Source organism: Musca vetustissima, unplaced genomic scaffold (assembly GCF_032173495.1).
Source record: "Musca vetustissima isolate MV318-11 ecotype Yass unplaced genomic scaffold, APGP_CSIRO_Mvet_v1 utg15409, whole genome shotgun sequence".
Classification (NCBI taxonomy): domain Eukaryota; kingdom Metazoa; phylum Arthropoda; class Insecta; order Diptera; family Muscidae; genus Musca; species Musca vetustissima.
In genome coordinates, this window is record NW_026874042.1 from 113,156 (window position 1) to 135,314 (window position 22,159).

General features: G+C 33.9%; 1 protein-coding gene across 1 annotated transcript in view; it reads right to left on the bottom strand.

Annotated features, from left to right (window-relative positions):
* LOC133330337 (voltage-dependent calcium channel subunit alpha-2/delta-3) overlaps positions 1-21,715 on the bottom strand; it is a 62,890-nt gene extending 41,175 nt beyond the window's left edge. Inside the window, exons 1-5 of the mRNA XM_061538800.1 lie at positions 21,587-21,715; positions 21,422-21,503; positions 12,533-12,637; positions 12,131-12,398; positions 4,084-4,475 (exon numbers count right to left, since the gene is read on the bottom strand). Of these exons, the coding sequence (XP_061394784.1) occupies positions 4,084-4,475; positions 12,131-12,398; positions 12,533-12,637; positions 21,422-21,503; positions 21,587-21,708 (969 nt within the window). The 5' untranslated portion in view covers positions 21,709-21,715. The remainder of the gene's footprint in view (positions 1-4,083; positions 4,476-12,130; positions 12,399-12,532; positions 12,638-21,421; positions 21,504-21,586) is intronic.
* Between the last annotated feature and the right edge of the window lie 444 nt (positions 21,716-22,159).

The following is a 22,159-nucleotide window of genomic DNA, read 5'->3' on the forward strand; positions in this document are numbered from 1 at the left end:
TTCAATTCATCCATCCAGTTATTACAAAATAAGCCACAAAAAAGTGCTTGGAACGAATCTACTTGGGTGCAGTGTTTTTTGTTTTTAATTTTACAGAGAGCTTTTTATCTCTTACTCTCACAAAAGCTATAAACGATTATTCCGTTTTTAGCAATAATAACATAAAGAAAATAAAATGATTATTGTGCAGTTATATATACATATGTTTTTTTGTGTTGGTGGTGCATGTGCGTGCTAGCCAAATACATACAGACATACATTTTACATATATATATATGTAGGGAATTAATATTTCTCTTATTATATTATATTTGTTTTTAAAGAGGATGTGCCAAAACAATGGGCATTTGCTAAGGAGTACTTCAATGTGTTTGTTTTACGATCATGGTGCGTATGAGTATTTATATTTCCATGATATGATTTTGATCGTACTTTGTTGAAGAAATAAAGACGGATTTTGTAAAACACCAGTAAAAATATCGGTTGGAACTATTACCACCCAACACCATGAGGTGGGTCTTTAAAATATCTAAATTAAATGATTTTCTTGTAATGAAATATTTTAAAAAGGTATAAAAACGGTTTCTTATAAATATTTCTGTTAAATAGATTTCTGTAAAAGTTTGAAGTGAAATAAAAAAATATCATATGATTGAATTTTATATCACCATGCTGTTTTTTGTATCACCATACAAATGTATACTAATTTTTTTAAATATTTTTTCCTGCATTCTGAGCATGAAATATATCATATTGACTTTTTTCGGCTAAAAAAAAGAAGAAGTCATGCAATAAAGGGTTAAGAAAGTACTGTCAAAAACTTTAGGCTTCTTCTTTCACTATAACCCTAAGTTTCATGACGATTGGTCCATAACTGTGATCTACATATTGATTATTATAATGTTCAGACGACATCAGTAAACTAAATGGCCACAAATTGACCATTTTTTAAAATTGGAGCGTATTAGTGTTGATATTAGACATACACTACGATTTAACGGACGTCAGCCAACCAAGAGTCTAAGAAGCTTTGATGACTGCGTATTAGTATTGACATTAGTCATACGCTACCGTGAAATGATGTTCATTCGAAATCGCTTATAACGACGATCAAGGGACGATATCAAAAAAAGTCCCCAGACTTTTTAGTACTGTTGTTATAGCCACGACAATTTAATAGCTAATTTATAGCCAAAATTTAGCTATTAGGCTGAGGGAATAAAAATTAACTTATTATGAAATATAGGTTTATCTGAGTTGGATAAGTTGTGTGTGTGCGTATAAGTGTTGACAATAGTCATACGCTACTGTGAAACAGATTTTATTCAAATGTATATAGGAACGAAGACAGTATTCTTTAAAAGCCATGAAAACGATCGGCCACACATATATATTTTTTTATATGTGATTATATTAGTCATACGCTATTATGTAGCCAACGTCATCCAATCAGAAATTGGGTCGTGTTAGTGTTGACATTAGTCATACGCTACCGTGAAACGTGCTTTATTCAAACATATATAGAAACTAAACCAATGTTCTTCTATAGCCATCAATGTTATAGCCACGATACGTCACGATGCAGCCAATGTTATCCAATCAGAAATTGGTCTAAGAAAAAAACCTATGTAGCATAACTTATTATGAAATATAGGTTTATCTGAGTTGGATAAGTTAGATTATGTACAATCATTTTGAGTATTTGGTGCGTATAAGTGTTGACAATAGTCATACGCTACTGTGAAACTGATTTTATTCAAATGTATATAGGAACTAAGGCAATATTCTTTAAAAGCCATGAAAACGATCGGCCACACATATATATTTTTTATAAGTGATTATATTAGTCGTACGCTATTATGTAGCCAACGTCATCCAATCAGAAATTGGGTCGTGTTAGTGTTGACATTAGTCATACGCTACCGTGAAACGTTCTTCATTCAAACATATAAACTAAACCAATGCTCTTCTATAGCCATCAATACTATAGCCACGATACGCCACGATGCAGCCAATGTTATCCAATCAGAAATTGGTCTAAGAAAAAAACCTATGTAGCATAACTTATTATGAAATATAGGTTTATCAGAATTGGATTACTTAGATACATTTTCAATTAACTTTTAGAGTGATCAGCAGGCCTTTTATGACTTAAAAAAGGTTCAATTATTTTGAGTATTTGCTGCGTATTAGTGTTGACATTAGTCATACGTTACAGTGAAATAGTCTTCAACTAAATAAACAGTCGAAATCGCTTATAACGTCGGACAAGGGATACGCTATAATCGACCGGGATTTTTTGATGCAGTTATAGTTGGGTCTCAGAAGAGTACCCTCTTTAGATATAAGACAGAGGGAATAAAAATTAACTGATTGAGGAATAAATTAATTATTACTTAAATTAATTTACAATTAATTTTCAATCAGCTCAGCAGGCTTTTGATGACTTGAAAAAGTTCAATAATTTCAATAATTGGTGTGTATTAATCATACGCTACCGTAAAACGCACTTCGTTCAGACAAATATTGGAACAACGACAATATCTTTTTGTAGTTATTAAACTGGACGAATATAAATTGTTTTTTATGAAATATTGTATATCGGGGTTAGAAAATATACATGATGAAAAGTTGAATTAAACTTTTTTATTTCATATTCGAAATTTACATTTTCTACAATACGATGGCGAGTTCATCAATGTGCATATTTACATTATGGTGTCATTAATTAATATGTGTAAAAATTAAGATGCAATTGCTTTCATTTTGAAAAATACATTAATTTTTTTCCAGTTTTGTTGTAAACAACATTCATTCTATAACCTAGATAACAATTTTAATGATTGGTGCGTATTGGTGTTGACATTAGTTATACGCTACCGTGGGTTGCACTTATTTTACTACATTTGATAGGAACAAAGAATTTCAGCATATTAGACTTTCTAACAACAGCATTCTGATGCCAAAAATAATGTGACACTTTGGTGTACCCATCATAATGTAAAAAGAAAATCTTTCTTGAAAAGAAGATTTTCTAGCCACTGAGCCGTAGAAATGTCCGGCACTCGAATCCCTAGACACAAAATTCCCACTCAATTGGTAGAGTCTTCAAAGGGTCAAGGACCGAAGCTTGAACCGTTATATTATATTAGGGCTATGTAAAATTGTAAACCTGTATTAAACATTTTTGTCAGGAAATCTTCTGGTAAATGAGAACACGAAATGCCAAATTTCCGTCAGAAAAAAGTAATATGTCCAAACATGGACTGCTTCTTGTGATAATTCGTCTTTCCAACGAAATACCTTAATAGTGTGCACTGAAATAAACGTATAATGCTATAAAGAAATACAGATAGACTATTGTGGGCATATAGTGCATATTAGTGTTGACATAACTCATACGCTACGGTGTTCCATGTCACATAAATAGTCATAGGAAATTTACTAGCTATACAATTGGTAGTATTGTCTGACTCAGTACTGAAATAGAAATATATTAGCCTGCAATAAAATGCAGTCTAGCATTCTATATGCATCCTAGATCCAAACATTTAGGTAGGACAATAAATACAACTTAAAATTTAGAGTGCAGAAAAGCATATTTTGAGTTTTTTTTTTTAACTTTATCAATCGTGGTACAAGAAAGGTAAATTGGAATCTAGAATCGAATAGTTCCATTTGATGTTGCATTTCAAACCCCTTATTGTACCACGATATAAAATAAAGTAAGGCGAACTAAAGACTCGGTTATTAGCATTTTGGTTTGTTTTGTTATTGTTTTTTTTAAGATGTGTGTTCAAAATTAAAATATAGCCATACTTTTATAGCACATCATATTACATTTCAACTACAACGATGATTTTTTTGTTTTGTTTTTGGAAATATATGAGTTAGTTATTCTTTGATAATCTTATATACTATGGGAATTTTGGTTATACTAAACGCGTGTGTATACAAATAGATAATATATCAAAAAAAAAATAATATTATAATAAACCAAAAATAAATAAAAACAAAATCATAATAATACTAATTATTTTTTTCATAGATAGGATTGAAATAAGAAAGAAAATTGATATATACTTGAACGAGTGTATCCTCGAAACATCCAACAACAGGCTTGACTTTATCGCTAAAGGTGAAGATGTTCACAAAGTCATTTGTACCTAATGTATCAAGTATTGTATATACAACATGCTTTGCGATATCTAGCCTCTGCCCCATCATAGAGCCTGAACTGTCCAATAGGATGATGACATCCTTTGGACTTGTCGCCGCTTCCATATACCATGGCCGTAAACGGCAATCATACAAATCGACCGGTTCCATTTTCCATTTCGATGCCGGGAATTGACGCATAAAGCCGGTCGAACTACCAAAAAATTGCCACGACAGCGTCGGATCGTTTTTATAATTATCACGAAATATTTGATCCAAATTTTCAGACCATTCAATGGCTTTTATGGTGTCCGATGCTATAAATGATGATGAAAATAAACAAACAAAAAAAAGATATGGCCAATTAATTTATATAGTCACATTTTTTAGATTTCCTTTTTTCGATTTGTTTTGTTTTTTTTTATTATTATGTCCTTTGATATTAAGTGTTATTGAAAAAGACGAGACAAAATAATTTCAGTTTCAAAAAAAAGGAAACACAAATATTATAAAAATTCTCAGAGAAAAAAATAACAATAATAATGTATATATTTTTAATTTGTCCATTGATATAGTGTAAGCGTTAATGTAAAGATAAAGGTTCCTAAAATTATTATGTATAAATATTTCATAGATATATGCTATATTTTCAGTAAAATATGCTAATACTAATTTTTGAACCATTTCCCTAAACCTTTGTAGAGTTACAGTGTTCGACAAAAATATTTTCACGAAGGTACATGGTTATATTATTTATAATTATATCTCATCAGTAAAATCTCGATTATCCGAACCTCGCTAATACAGATTATTTCGAAATATTAAACACAAATCATTTATTATTCTGACATACGATGATCTTAAAAATGTTGACCCATTTTAATGATTAGTGCGTATTAGTATTGACATTAATCATACGCTACCGCGAATCTGTCGAATTCATTTTGAAAAAAAAAAACAATATTTATTTGGCATTAGAGCATAGAATTATTCGACATTTTATAGGGATCCCCCACCATTCTCGATTTCAAAAAAATGAATTTGAATTTTCTATTTAATTCGAAACTAATTCAAAATTGTGCCTTTAAAATTGCAGGTGAAAATCTTACCAACTTTTGAGACTTATTTTGTCAGTATCAAGCGACGGCAATAGTGTTTCTCAAACTATAAACACATGTTTTTTTTTCAAATAAATCAAAAACTAATAATTCAATCGGTTCCAAGATTTAACAACGATGTTCTGTACTAAGGATAAATGTAATCGGTCAATATCATCCTTATTTTCTTACAGATAAAAAATAGGAAATCTTCCAAAAATCAAGTTTCATAGGCCTGAGATTTTGTTAATTTGTGTGCGATGTTTATAGCATTAGCTCATACCAGGGCCTGACATGTACACTTTCGAATGAATGGATTTTTTGAATTTGATCAAAATTATATCCGACGTCGAAAGGAATAACTTTTCATTAATTAAAAAAAAATAACAATTTTAAAACAACAACAAAATTGTGTCTATTCATTTTGTTATCTTTAAATCGGCAGGTCGAGAATGTCACACAACATTAGTTCGTGGTGCGTATTAGTGTTGACATTAGTTATACGCTACCGTACAAAATTTACTTTACTCATTTTATGTGGGGTTCCAGAAAAGCAAATTTTTTCTGAATAGTGTTGGTCGAATTTGGTTCGATGAAGTATTCGGGCTTCATCGAGCTATACATACCAAATGAACGATTACTCATACCATAACTTTTTCAGTTTTTTTTTTCAAAACTGGGATAGGATCTTTAATATATCGAAAAACATGTACAAATATTGAAAATTCTGTAAGGGCGTTTATTAAACCTTTTACCCTTCAAGTGTACAAGTACTCATATGCAAAGTTATACATATTTTATACAACGCACGTCCATTTGAATTCAATTCGAAGAAATTGAAAATCGAGAATGATACACAATTTAAATTATTGGTGCGTATTAGTTTTGACATTACTTATACGCTAACGTACCAAATTTTCACTCATTTTTTGTGAGATTCCAGAAAAGAATATTCTTTCTAAATAATATTGATACAAATTGATTGGGTGGAGTCCGAATAGCATAATTAATTCAAGGTTTTTCAAAACTGGAATAGGATCTACAATCTATCGAGAAAAAGGTACTAATAATGAACATTTTGTAGGGGTGTTTACTAACTCTCTTATCCTTTATGCCTTCAAGTACTTACATGCCAAGTTACACGCAAATAAAATGCACGGCAATTTGACAGCCGGTTGAAATTCGTAGAAATTTGAAATCAAGAATGGGAGGGTTACTCTTAAAATGATCACACAATTTTAGTTATTGGTGCGTATTAGTGTTGACATTAGTTATACGCTACCGTACCAAATTTACAAAAATATTGGTCGAATTAAGTTGGTTGAAGCCCGAATAAGGTACTCATAGCTTAATTTATTCAGCTTTTTCAAAATTGGAATAGGAACTTTAATATATCAAAAAACATGTACTTATATACCAAGTTGCATGCCCTCAAAATATTGCACCCACATTCGTCAGCCAGAGGAAATCTTAGAAATTTAAAATCGAGAATGGGAGGGTTACTCTTAAAATGATCACACAATTTTAGTTATTGGTGCGTATTATTGTTGACATTAGTTATACGCTATCATACCAAATTTACTTCACTTATTTAATGTGGGATTCCAGAAAGCAAAGGCTCTATGAAAAATATTGTTCCAATTGGTTGGTTGGAGCCCCATTAAGATAGGTTACATATCAAACGAACAAGTACTCATAGCATAATTTATTCAGCTTTTCAAGATATCGCAATGAAATCTCTGACTTACCCTAAAATTTGTTACCTTCTACTATTACTTAAATCGATCATACGATAGCTACACACTCACAGAGAAACGTGTCAAAATTTGGAACCGTTTGGATTATTCGTTTTTAAGTTATCGTTCCCAGCCATTCGTAAGAACACTGTTTCGAGAAAAACGCGTTATCACTCTTGCCATCACTTGATGCTGACACAATAAATCGGCTATATCTTCAAAAGTTGTTGAGATTTTCACTTGAAATTTTATAGGGACATTCTTGAATTAGTGTAGGTTCGAATCAAATCAAGAAACAAGGCCAGCCGAACTTTGGATACCCTCCACCATAGATATACTGACAGGTACTTGAAATTAAAATATAGGGAAAATACCAAAAAGTGCATCTATACCGACATTTCTACAAACCGATTATGTAAACCATAATACAAATTTCAGAATTGTTATTGATAATTATACCCTCAGCCTTATGGCTGATGAGTGTGTATAAACTTTGACACGGTGAAAATGAGCCTCATCGAAATATTGGTTCTAAACCCCATGTTTTTTGGAACAATTTTTTTTTAGAAAATTTCGATTTCATCCAAACTTTGCCCATCGTTATATTTCTTCCAAAATTTGTTCAAGTTCGAACATGGGGAATATCGGTCCACTCCTTCTGGTACTTCCCATACAGGGGCTATGGCTAAATACGGGTAACAGTTATATATATATATATATATATATAAAAGGTTAATTATCGAACCTTATGTTCTAGTTTTTTTTTTTTTTTTTTTGGTATCTTCAACAGATGAAATGATTACAACAGAGTCTAAGAACCTTTATAACGTCCTACTGGAAAAGGTCATACGAGACGCAAAGGTGAACAGAAATGGCACTCTGTACACCAAACAACACATGTTACTCGCCTACGCCGATGACATCGATATAATGGGTCGAACATTGCGAGCGGTAACAGCCACCTTTGAACAAATTGAAAAGGAGTCTGCCAAAGTGGGTCTGGCAGTATACGGCGAGAAGACCAAGCTGATGGTATCAACGCGCAAGACGACCAGTAGACTCGGACCAACTGTGGAACTTGAGAACTACTACTTCGAGGTAGTTAAATACTTTATATACCTTGGTACCGCCATAAATAAAACGAATGACATCAGTTTTGAAATTCGGAGAAGGATTGTGATGGCCAACAGATGCTACTATGGTCTAAGTAAGCAGTTTAGAAACAAGGCCAGCTCCCGCCAAACCAAACTCACAAACAACAACAAACAAACAATATGGATCAGAAGCATGGGTACTTGCGCAAGCAGATGAGGCAGCTCTTGGGGTGTTTGAGAGAAAAAATATCCGAAAGATCTACGGGCCGATATGCGTCGACGGTGAATATCGGCGTCGAATGAACCATGAGCTTTACAATTTATACGCGGACATCGACATAGTCAGTAGTATTGAGCTGCAGCGACTACGGTGGCTAGGCCATGTTGTGCGGATGAATGAAAATGTCCCAGCTCAAAAGGTATATACAAATGAGCCTTCTGATGGTTCCCGTAGAAGGGGAAGGCCACGAATTAAATGGAAAGACCAAGTAGAAAACAACATATTGGAACGTGGTTTTCCAAATTGGTGGACATACGCACAAGACCTCGGCTTATGGAACAACCGTTCTGTAACAAGCCAGCTAAGTAAGTAAGTAAGAGTCTAAGAACCAAACTCAAACACGGAAAAAATCATATAACTATTTTAATATAAAAAAAGGGGATTATATGGGGACGACCCCAAAAAGGGGGTGAATGTTTAAAATTTTTTGGTAGGAAGATTTGTTACCATATACGACTACAAAATACCAAATGGCAGCGAATTCGGTTGAAAAAAGCGTTCAAGAACCCCAAAATTTCGGTATTTTGGGGGTACCCTGATATGGGGGCTATCCGAAAAAATTGACCTATATTTATAATTTTTTGTGGAGAGATTTGATACATATTAAGAACTCAAAACACTAAATTACAACCAATTCGGTGGAAAAATACGATCAAAACCCTCAAAATACTGAAAAATACTGAGTTAACGTTATATGGGGACCACCAGAAAAAGTGGACCTATATTTATAATTTTTTGTGGAGACATTTAGTGCCCAATAAGAACTCAATGTACCAAATTTCAACGTATTTGGTTGAAAACGCGCTCATGAACCCCAAAAATTTTGGGGTACTATTATATGGGAGATATGCCTAAACGTGGACCAACATATCCCATCTTCGAACTTGACCTGCCTGCAGACAAAAGACAAACCTATGCAAAATTTCAGCTCCCTATCTCAATTCCTTCAGAAGATAGCGTGATTACAACAGAAGGACGGACATGGCGAGATCGTCTTAGAATTTTACCCTGATTCCTTTTTATTGCAAAACTTAGATCATAAAGCTCGACTCGAAAGAGTATAAATAATCACTTAAAATTACTTTGAAATGATCACTGCCCTTACAAGGCAAAATTCAAATAACAATAATTAATTTCAGCTGAGCACGGCTAGGGCTCGAACCTAGGTCCTCGGAGCAACACAAATGTTGCCAGACCACTTAACGTTCTGAGCCATCAACACACTTTCAAAACCATTGCGCAAAAACATGTGTATACCATGGAAGAAATTGTAGGTGTGTGGATTAATTATCCATCGCTACAACAAATATCTGCTTTGAAAAGGACTGTTCCTAGAATGAAGACAAATGTCGAACTTTGACAAATTCGAATTTAATTCGCATATGTAAGTTTTGCATCAGGGCGGAATAAATACAAGTTATCAACGTACGACCTTTGTAAAGCCACATAGCCCAATATGCCTGATGAGCCGCTTAACCAACGGCGAAACGCGTCGCATAATGGTGGGTACGTAGGTTCTTCTCCTGGCTTTCCTTTTCATTGCAAAACTTAGATCATAAAGCTCGACTCGAAAGAGTATAAATAATCACTTAAAATTACTTTGAAACAATAATTAATTTCAGCTGAGCACGGCTAGGGCTCGAACCTAGGTCCTCGGAGCAACACTAATGTTGCCAGACCACTTAACGTTCTGAGCCATCAACACACTTCCAAAACCATTGCGCAAAAACATGTGTATACCATGGAAGAAATTGTAGGTGTGTGGATTAATTATCCATCGCTACAACAAATATCTCCTTTGAAAAGGACTGTTCCTAGAATGAAGACAAATGTCGAACTTTGACAAATTTGAATTTAATTCGCATATGCAAGTTTCGCATCAGGGCGGAATAAATACAAGTTATCAACGTACGACCTTTGTAAAGCCACATAGCCCAATATGCCTGATGAGCCGCTTAACCAACGGCGAAACGCGTCGCATAATGGTGGGTACGTAGGTTCTTCTCCTGGCTTTCCTTTTCCTTGGAAAACTTAGATCATCAAGCTCGACTTGAAAGAGTATAAATAATCACTTAAAAAAATCAAGAATATATATACTTTATAGGGTCGGAAATGAATATTTCGATGAGTTACAAACGGAATGACAAAATTAATATACCCTCCATAGTATGGTGGAGGGTATAACAAATGTAAATTTTTTGAAACTGAGAATGGGTGGGTCTTAAAATATGACGATCACTGCGATTTTTAAAATGTTCGTATGTAACACTTTAATAGAACCTTCATCTTTACATTTGTGTATGTCTTATTTTTTTCTGCTTTGTAAATGTATGCATAGTGTCCACAAAAAAAAAGCATTTAAAAGCCATTCAATTTTTTCTTTGTTTTTTTTTTTTTTTTTTTTGAATTTCCATTAAAATAATTTCCGCAATCGTAACCATGATATTTGCTGGTGAGCTGCTTGAGGCGTGTATTCGTGTATTCAAGTGTATTATTATTAGGTACATTCCGGTCATAGGTTACGTTTGCGGAATAATTTCCAATGGAAATCCTTTTCGTGTTAGTCTTTAAATCATACTTTTTTCAAAAAGTTGGGTGCTTCTTAATATTAAAAAATAAAATAAATAAACAATTAACTGCCAAAAGCGGTGCACATATTTTTGGTTTCATTTTTAATGATAAAAAATTATATATAATTTTGTATATGTATGTTAGTGTGATACTTTTTTTTTTTTTTTTTTTTATTTTATAATAAAGTACACTAGTTTGAGTTTCAAAATTACTAAAATAAAAAAAAAACTAACTAAGGTATAACATGAGAGGATTTTTTTATAACACTAGGAGTATAAGTCACACTGGGATATGGAATTCGAAAGGGACTATTATACGAACATGAAAATCTGGCAAATTATGGAAGAACACATAAAAACAGTGTTAAATAGGTCTAAAATATAATCCTTATCTTATTGTTAACCCTTTGAGCCCCGAATTTTTTTCCGCAATCTTAGAACAAATTTTTGTTCACAGATTTAATGAAACTATCCTAAATAGGATATGCACAAGATTTGACATCGATATATCCTTGCATTCGGGAGATACAGTACATTCTGCAAAATCGTCAGAAAAATCATTTTAAATTATTCTCTATATTCAATTTTACAAGAATCAAAAATAATTCTGAGGGTAAAATTTTTACAATTTGAATACGAAGCGTTTTAAATAATTTGGACTGTATACACAAATTAGTACTGTACACAAATTTATCCTCTTCTCTATATTGAAAAGCTCATAAATTTACAAAAATTTTAATTTTTTTTATTTTTCTTTTGATATGTGTCGTCCATAATCAGGTCTTGACATATGAAATCCAAATAATACATATCTACTACTGCATATAAAATATAAGCTCTAAAACATTTTCTTGCCTGTGGGCAACATTGGGCCACAAAGGGTTAATTAAGTTATTATGATTTTTAGATGTAATTAAATCTCCTTTATAAATTCGAATTTCGAAAAAACATAAAATTAATTTCTACCATTACATTCAATATCAATGTTTTTACAAAATGTGTGCGTTTTATGAAACCCTTGCATAAAATATGTAATTTTTTAAACAAAAATAAAACTAGTGTACTTTTGTTATTATTGTTAGCAATACCAACTAATTAACTGATGTGGACGAATAGATACACACAAAAAATTAAAAAGTTAAAGAAAACAACAAAAACACAAAAGAAAATTATAAACATAACAAATAACTCGAACCTCTATCGTAAACATTCGTCGGCACATGCACTGAGCTAACAGTCATATTGACGGGCGTATTAAAAAATTCCTCTTTCGGTGTTAGAACAATCGTTTTAGGTGTTATGAAAATTTTCGGCCCGCCCGCATCTTCGAGATCGCGTGGCGGTTCCGTTGGTACTGGTTCGTGTGGCTCAATCATTTCTTTCGAATTATAATAAGAAAAATATTTGTTGGGTTTTTCCATTTGATATGTTAAGGCAGTATTTTCGGCGGTATCCATAATGCGCTAAATATGTATATTCGAAAGTAGAATAAAAATATCCGTTAGCATAAATATTTAATATTATTATTTAATGTTTGGTATAAAGCTTTGAATGGACGATGTGTTTGGCAAACAAAATCAAAATAATTCCGACTTACGCGAACAGCACTTATTTTTAAATCCATCATAGTTTTCACTTCATTGGCCATATTCTCCACAATTTTTGATCCAGATCTTGATACAACCTGGGCCTGTTTGAAACTCTGAAAAATGAAAAGAAAGGATTTTTTTTATATTTAAAATTTAATATGGAACCAGTAAGGAAAGTAGTAAAGTCCGACTATATGATACCCTTCACCACTATGGGTATATTAAACAGGACTATTATCATGAAATTGTATGAAATAAAATATGTGATATTTATCTAAATGTGAAACGACCTAGATCTATCCATAAACATGTCATTCGTTTGTTACAACGGGACAAAATTATGTAAATCGACTTCATACAAATATCAATAGGTCATCCGTTGGGCTAGGTCTGTACTTCTAGAAAACCCAACTACGTTATTCTATGCTCAATTTTGTACGTTGTGCAAAATTTGATGTCAATCTAACATATATGAGGAGTTTGATGCACAATTTACTTATATATGGATGCTATATCCAAATATGAACCGATTTCAACGAAACTTATCACAGGTTAGGTTATACTAATTTCAGTACGTTTTGTTCCTATCAGCCATATATTGGTTCCTTGGTGCGTCAATTACTTAAAATCAATCTATAATATAAGGGACCTATATCTAAATCTCAACCGATTTACACGAAACTTGGCACACATCATTCTGGATTAAATTCAAAACGCTATACAACATAAGAACTTGGTACATTATTTAGATTAAATCGGACGAAAATATTTATATCTAGATCTGAATCGATTTTCACGAAACTCAGCACATATCATTCCAGCATCAATTCAGTACGTTATGCCAAATTTCGTGCAAATCGAAGCATATATAGGGACTTTGGCGCACCATTTACATGAAATCGGAGGAAACTATATATGGGTGCTATATCTAAATCTGGACCGATTTTCTCAAAACTTGGCAAACATCACTCTAGGCTCAATTCAGTACGTTATGCCAGATTTCGTGCAAATCGAAGGATATATAGGGACTTTGGTGCACCATTTACATGAAATCGGACGAAACTATATATGGGAGCTATATCTAAATCTGGACCGATTTTCATGAAACTTGGCAGACATAATTATAGCCCTAAATGATTAGGCTGTACCAAATTTCGTGCAAATCGAAAGCTATATAGGGACCGTTTACATTAAATCGGTTAAATATATATATGGGAGCTATATCTAAATCTGAACCGATTTTCCCAATTTCAATAGGGTTCGTCCTTGGGCCAAATAAGTGACGTACGCCAAATTTCATCCAATTCGGATAATAAATACGACCTGTACTTTGTTTACAATTTAACATGGACAGACAGACGGACGGACATGCATAAATCGGCTTAAAAAGTAATTCGATGCATATTCTCAGAAGGAACCATGTGCCTATCTCGTTTCCTTTTGCCTGTTACAAACATATGCACAATGACATAATACCCTGTACCACAGAGTGGTGAAGTGGTGGGGCAATACCAAAACTTGAATCAATATTGGTCATTATGGGTAGTGAAATCATTTTTAGTACAGAGATTATCCCTACATCGTTACATGGAGGCTTGATATAATATTAATAATTTTTAATACAAGGATGTGCTCTTGGAGTGTTTGGAAGAAAATTCTCCGAAAGATCTATGGGCCGATCTGCGTGTGTCCAATATGCAAAAAATAACGTATGTTGGGCGTACCGTTATAAGGAGGTTAACCTGAAACATGAGTCAGTAACAATAATTGAGAACCAAAAATACTAATTTACAGCCAATTCCGTTGAAAAACGTATAACAAATACACTAAATACCAAATATTTTGGGATTCCGTTGTGTGGGGGCTACCTTGAAACTTGGATCAATACAAATCATTATTGGTACGGAGATATGCTATACCATGTGAACCCAAAATAAACAAAAAATCGACATAGCATTTTATTGCGATCAAGAATATATATATATACTTTGCGGAGTCATCGGTGAATATTTCAAGGTGTTGCAAACGGACGGACCGAAATTTTTGTTTTTGAAAACGGAAGGAACAATTTAATATACTTTATGGTGAAGGGTGTAAAAATCGATAATTATACTCTCCAACACAAATGAAAATTATTTTAAACAGATCGGAACCTCTATTTGGGCTTTTATTTTCTTTTTAAGAAAATTAAATTACCGACCCTTAGGTTCTCTTATCACCCTCCGAGAACCTGCAATTCCATAACACTATCACTTCCATAGTATAATTATGAAAAATCGTTTTTAAAAACCTTAAATTCCGCCGAAATATTATTTGGGTGCAATCTCAAAGTAAGAGGCTATACTGAAAATGTTCTGCAAAAATATTTTACCCTCCCAGAACCCGGTATATCGAATTAAAATCTGTTTTGTGGCTTGAATACGGCTAAATTGTCGATACCTTTATAGAGGAAAGTTACTGCAAACCATTTGTTTTATTTTCTTAAAATACGAAATGCCAAATTTAGGCAGTTCGGTAGTTAAATTCGCTTAAAACAATAAAAATACTGAAAATGGATCGGAACGTTTATATGTGGGCTATGTCAAAATATGGATCTATGTCGAACATTTTCCAATTGGTCCGGTCCCGTCATATGGGGGGAAATTCTCTGCAATAAAATGGGGCGGGTCTATGTTAAAACATGGATCTGGATATTGTTTTCACTCTTCGCGAATACGGAATGTCAAATTACAACCACGCACTGAAATCTTCAAAATACCGAAATTGTGGGCGAGGTATGCTAAAACATGATCCTAAATCGAAAATGTTCTGCAAATATGTTATCAAAGCATTCAAGAAAAAAACCGAAAATAGAGGCTAAGTCAAAACATGGACGAATGTATATCAAATAATGCAAATATTTTCTAAGCCTCCACGAACCCAACATGCCAAATTACAGCCACTTCGGGGTATCCCAAAAAATTGACCTACATTCAAAATGCTCTGCAGAAAAGTTTTCAACCCTCCAAGAAAAATACAAATTGTGGGGACTATGTCAAAACATTAACTTATATCGAAGATTACAAAAATGTTTTTCACCTTCCACGAACTCCAAATGCCGATTTACAGCCACTTCGTTGGAAAATACTTATGAAACATTCGAAATATCAATAATGGGATGTTGGCATTGTCAAAACAGGGACCTATAAGCAAAAAAAAAAAAAAATACAAATAATTTGACTGCCACTTCGAACACGGAAAACCCTTTTAAATATAGTCGCCAAGTTTTTTTTTATCCACTACCGGCATTGCATTATGCTGGGTTTTGTTAGATTTGGATATAGCTTCCATTTCGACAAAATATATGAAGTTTCAGTATACTTCATATATCCAAAATCTCAACCCATATCAACTAGACATAATACATGTCCGAAAGTAGTATGCCACGTTGCTTCAGAGTATTCTCAGCTAAGGAAGTAAGGCCACAATTTACAAGAGTGATGTTGTAAATGTCATCAAGAACGCTAAGTCATCCAGATCTTTGCGCTCTGCCCTAATTGCCATGGTATTTCTTAAACACCTGGACGAACACGGAGTCGTCCACAATTTGTCATTAGCAACATCATAGTTCCTGAAGCCTAGTAAGCCTGGCAGCTTGGATGAATTGTACACGCCGATGCCACTTCTGTCGCCAATAGCAAAGACACTAAGTGCACTACTCTTCCCATCGATTAGAGACAGTTTTCCAACGAGGATTCCGTAAAATACAAGTAGTGCAACAGCATGGCACATCATATCCACACATATAAGGAGAGCATTGTACCAGAACAGACCGTGCAACCGAACTGTCATGGTGTCACTTGACCTATGGAAGGCCTTCGATACCGTCAACCATCCCAAACTGTTCGAGAACATAAAGACAAACCTCTGGCCGTATTTGGATATTCAACTATATGTGTGGAATTCGGAAACAGGAACACATAGAGTAAAATAGGCAGTTCCTCAAGGTGGAATGATTTCTCCAGAACTGTTCAACCTCTACCATTCTCATATATCAGTGTGACAGTAAATCGTGGATCGTAGTCTGGCGGGTGGAAATATCTTGTGTGAATGAAATCTCGTGACGAGTAGTGTTACCGTTTTGGACACCTTGAAACAAGTTTGGACAAAAAACAAAAAAAAATAATTTGGTCCTATGGTTTTAGGAGGATTCTGAAAATCCTATTTTGTTCCATTTTACGTACGGCGATTGTATTAAAAGCCCAGAAAGACTAGGTCAAGCATTACTGGTAATTCTAAAGTTCACGAAGAAAAAGATCTGTATGTTTATTTGCGGCTGTTGCAGGTTATTTTTGTAATCAGATAAGTCTTCAGTCAAATCGAATGGGAAATATTTTTGTAAAACATATCATCCCTCTGTCTCGAGCCTTTGTCGGTATTTTCGTCCATATTTTCATGAATCGCAAACTAACTTCCACAAAATTAGAGCTTTTTACCTCTAAATTTTCTACAAAATTTTTCCTCTTATGATTTGGGTCCCCAAAAGGGAAGAAGGGATATTCGCATGTTTACATCATCCTTTTCCACTTTTAACCGATCCTTGTTCAGAAAACATTATGAAAAGCTGTCGGATTCTTCTGAAGTTTTTACCAAAAAATATTCCAGGAAGACATATTCGGATTACTAAAATTTTGAACCAGATTTTCACCAACAGAATAAATCTGTATGCATACCATTTGAAAGCTAACAACATTGTCAATCGCATGGAATAAGTTATCTTCTCAGGAGTCAGGTGGATCCCATACTATAACAATAAAACCTGACACGGCCTTATGAATAGACTTCTCCCGTCCAGGAACGTCAGGCGAAATATCCTGTTCTAGAGATAGAGATTTAAACTGAAAATCAACATGCCTATCGGGATGCTCTGATTATAATTCATGCAGATGCAGTCGGCCAGGCAGAAGGCCGTATTAATACTGAACATAGATACCATCCATAGCAACAAATTAGAAACAGCTGACTAGACAGACACAAATAGTCTTAAGCAAGACCTATTAATTAGGTCACCAATCAAGCGAAAGTCATCTGTTTTTTTTTTTCAAGTCTAATGTCCAAAATATTGATTTTGTTTACGTTTTCATAACGGAAGTTACATGTTCAACCGAATTTGCTGTAATTTGCTACCCTGTATTCCTTTTGAATGTCAAATCTCACCACCAGAAATTATCAATATAGATCCTCGTTTTGGTATCGGTATTTGAGAATTTCAAAAATATTTTTCTCGCGTCTTTTTCGGTATGATCAATGTCTTTTCATAACATGACTTTTTTCCAGGGTGTGAAGAATGATCAAAATACGCTCTTTCTCACGAAAGCTCACGGGCGAGAATTTGAATGTTTTCAATTTATCGTAAATGATAAAGTTCCAATGAATGCACAAGCATTTGCATTCTCTTGCGAATGTTCGCATTGTACGGAAAATTCACGAACGATAAAATTTCGCTGCAAGCGTCGTCGATTCATTCTTTCGCGAGCATTTGTTGCTGAAGAATATTCTTTTGAAAAACGCAAAAAACAAATGTTCGGGAATTCTCGCGAGCACTGTTAAAAAAGCCACAAACAAAAATATCATAAAAACACACACAAACAACGAAAGAATGTGTGTGTAGCAGAAAGTGTGTGGAATAACAAAACACATGTCCAACAACTATTGAGTTCACGAACGTTTGTTTTTATTGTAGTTGCCGTTTTGAGCATTCGCGAGAATTCGGGAATGTTTGCTTTCATTCGTGAGAGAATGTCAGAAAGAATTTCAACCACCAAACGAACGTACGCTGTTGTGTGCTCTCACTCGTTTGTTATGTGTGTGCGACCATTCTTTATCGTCATAAATCAGTGTTGGGCAAAATTAAATTGAGAGCAAGTGTGTGCGAGCGTAACTGAGAATTCACCATTAAAAACGACTGACGTAAAGAGAAAGAAAGAGAAAATGTGTTTACCCATCGACCCTCAGTTACGGTAGCGTATATGGGTAAGCATGCCTGTCATAAATTCATTCTTAAAATGAGCACAAAACAAAAAGAATGTATTTTGAATCATTCGCGAGCGAATTTTTGTGCAACCTGTTTTTTTCCTAGGAGCCCCCTTAATTTTAGATATTCTAAATGTCAACCTCATTTTTATATTGACCACTTCGTAGAGAAGGTAACAGAACTAGTGGCAACAATATTCTCCATTTTCGATCTTTACTAAAGATTACAATGTTCAATCTATACTCTTGGTCCAAAGGGGTCAGATAAGGCTGCGTTTCTTAGAAATCCGTACTAGAACGGCACGGAAAGTACTAAATGTGGTACCATTTGTATTTGGTGAACCGGTGCAGTGAGAACTCTGGATTGAGGATTGTAGCAAAGGGTTTTATGGACATTCTAACTATAAGTATACAAAAAGTACTAAAATGTACTAAATTTGGTACAATTTCGTAGCATATGAATAGAAAGAGCTAAAAACTTGAAATTTAGAATGCAAATTAGGGTTGAGAAGTAGGGTCGATATAAGAAGAGGGATTTTTTTTTTTTTTGGATACATACGAAAAGTACTAAACGATACTAAATTTGGTACAATTTGAATTTGAAGGAATGGATGGAGCTAAAATCCTGATCCGGAGTGTAAGAGGGGTACGTATGAAATTATAGAAATTTTAATTAATGTGTACTAAATGGTACCGGAACTGATAGAGCTGGAACACTGACATTTGAAAAGAAGGTTATTGATGGAGTGTAGGATTGGGAATATGGATGTATTTTTGGAATCCTGAAATATGGACTTAGGGTCACTGTTGGGGTGTAGGATTGGGATGTGTGGGAAGTACTAATTCACCAATGTATATTAAATGGTACCAAATGTGGAATAGAGTGAACAAATAGAGCTAGAATCTTGAAATGTGCAGTTAGGATCACTGTTGGGGTGTAGAATTGAGCTATGTAGGAAGTTTTTGAAATTCGTACAAATGTGTACTAAATTTGGTACAATTTACATTTTGGGTTACCCAATAGAACAGGAATCCTGAAATTTTGAGTTAGGACTACCGTTGGGGTGTAGGATTAGGATATGTAGAAAGTTTTGGAAATTTTGTACAAAATAGTACCAAATGTGGATTTGGATGAACCGATAGAGCTGAAACACTGAAATTTGGAAATAAGGTTACTGTTGGTGTGAACGATGTAGTTTTTGAAATTCATACTTATGGGTACATAATTGTACTGAATTTGGTAAAACTTGCATTTTGGATGAACTGACTGAGCTTGGATCCTGAAATTTGGAATTAGGTTCATTGTAGGGGAGCAGGATTGAACTATATAGAACGTTTTTTTTTAATTTGTACAAATTTGGTGCCATATCATGACATTTTGAGTTAGGATCATTGTTGGGGTGTTGGATTGTGGTATGTAGGAAGTCTTGCAAATGTCTACAAATGTGTACTTAATGACATTTGGTACAATTTGGATTTAGAAAAAGTACTACATGAGTACAAAGAGGGTAATAAATGATATATTTATGTAAAAATCTGGATTTCTGTTGCGGTCAGAATGGGTGGTTGAGATATGGAGGTAGTTTTGGCAATACGTACTATAAGACAACATGGGTACTAAATGTTACTAAAATTTTAATTATGGTCGGTATTGGGTTTTAAATAATTCTCACATTCTCTAACGAAGTAGCGGGCCTATGCTAGTATTTGAATAAAATCGATCATACATTTCTATACTGATTCCATGGCCTAAAACAAACGATCTGACAATATTAAACCGGCTTGATTCCATGTGTACCCTCAAGCGTGTCTATATTGCTTACTTCGGCATATAAGATACCGTTATACCCTGTAATTATACCCTACACAACTATCGTCATATCTCGACTAGCTGAGTCGATCTAGACATGTGTGTCCGTCCGTCTGTCCATTATATTATGTAAACACGATACAGGCCACAGTTATGGACCAATCTTAACGAAATTTTGCATATAGGATGGGTTCTGGCCAATGAAGACCTCTATTGTTTTTGGTAAAGATCGGTTAATATCTAGGGGATGAAATGGACCAAATACTTAATTTTTATCGGTTTTTCTGGTCGCTCTAGAGGCCGCAATTATGACCCAAACATCGCGAATTTTTACAAGGGAAGGGAATCTGGACAAGTAATTTGAAGTGCTGTACTGAACATTAGTAATAGTTGGTCCAGATGGTTCAAAAATCGCGAAATAATGTCCAAGCTCAGAATATAGATCCACAGAAAGGTAGTTGGAAGTTGTGTAGGGTATCGTATGGTCGGCCCCGTCCGACTATACTGCTCCGCTCACTGGTTTTTAGTTGTACATTTTCAAAAATATCAATATTCTGACACGAACTTCTGTATCTAGGCGCTCACGGTTATAATTACACACAAAATGGTAAATTGCAGTTTTAATTGCATACTTTAATTATTCCATATATTTACTTTGGCGTTCTAAATTTGTTGACATTGTATGTTCATATTTATGTATTTCAAGTGTTTTGGTTTTCCGACCAACAACCATATGTTTAAATAGCCGTATATTTTTTACAAGTGCTTCTAAATAATCCGCATATGGTACAATATCGGCAAATATATATTTAGCCTAGTTTTGATATTTTGTTTTGTTTCTATTTTTCCATGCCACATTCGATTGCATTGACATTTGTTTTATTTGTAGGAAGAAAAAAAATCAATGGACTAATGTTTCAAGTGGACAAACGAACGACCGACCGACTGAGTGTCTGCCTTATAACCATTACAGCATTATGTTCCCATACATTCCCATACACATACACACGACATACTTTTTGTATGTGAATGTTCCTCTGTGTGTGTGTACACACACAGTTTCTGGACTACTTACCTCTTGGACTTCTTTGCGGCGTGTAATGAAATCACCCAAATGAAATAATTCCATGCCCAATTTATCAGCCCACGAATGAACTCTGAAATAGAAAAGAAATCCATTGAATTGAATATTTTTGGGAAATAATCGAAAAGCAAAAACTGCAGTGAAAATCATCCTTACAGCATATAATTGATTTTTTCAGCCGTCGCCACCAGGTTGACACCATTTTTGGGGCTGAGCACAATCACACAAAGGCACAAAATTTTCCATAAAATTGTGAAATTGAATTTTCTCAGCAACATTTTGCTAGAGAATTAATTTGTATTTCCTAGGAAATTCTTATTTTATTATTATTAAATAACACTGCACAAATGTATAGACATATAAATTCAATTTAATCAAAAAAACTATACGACACCGATACCAAAGAAGTTTTCCGTATCTCTTGCAATTCGTTTTCAACGTTTTTTTCTCTCAATATCATTCACGTATTATCATTGCTCCAGTAATTTCATTTAAAATTTACATCAATATTTATAATTCACTTTAATATTTTACGAATTTTTAACATATTTTTTTGTGAAACGTTTGCTGGAATTTTCTTTTCTTTAGTTTTATCCGTTCCGAATTAAAATTTTCTTAGCTGTCAACGAAAATGGACTTTTCATGTATCTATACTGGAGTTTTTTGGTAATTCAATCGGAATTACAACGTAGCGATGAGTTCATCATTTGCCTTACATGTATCCAACAG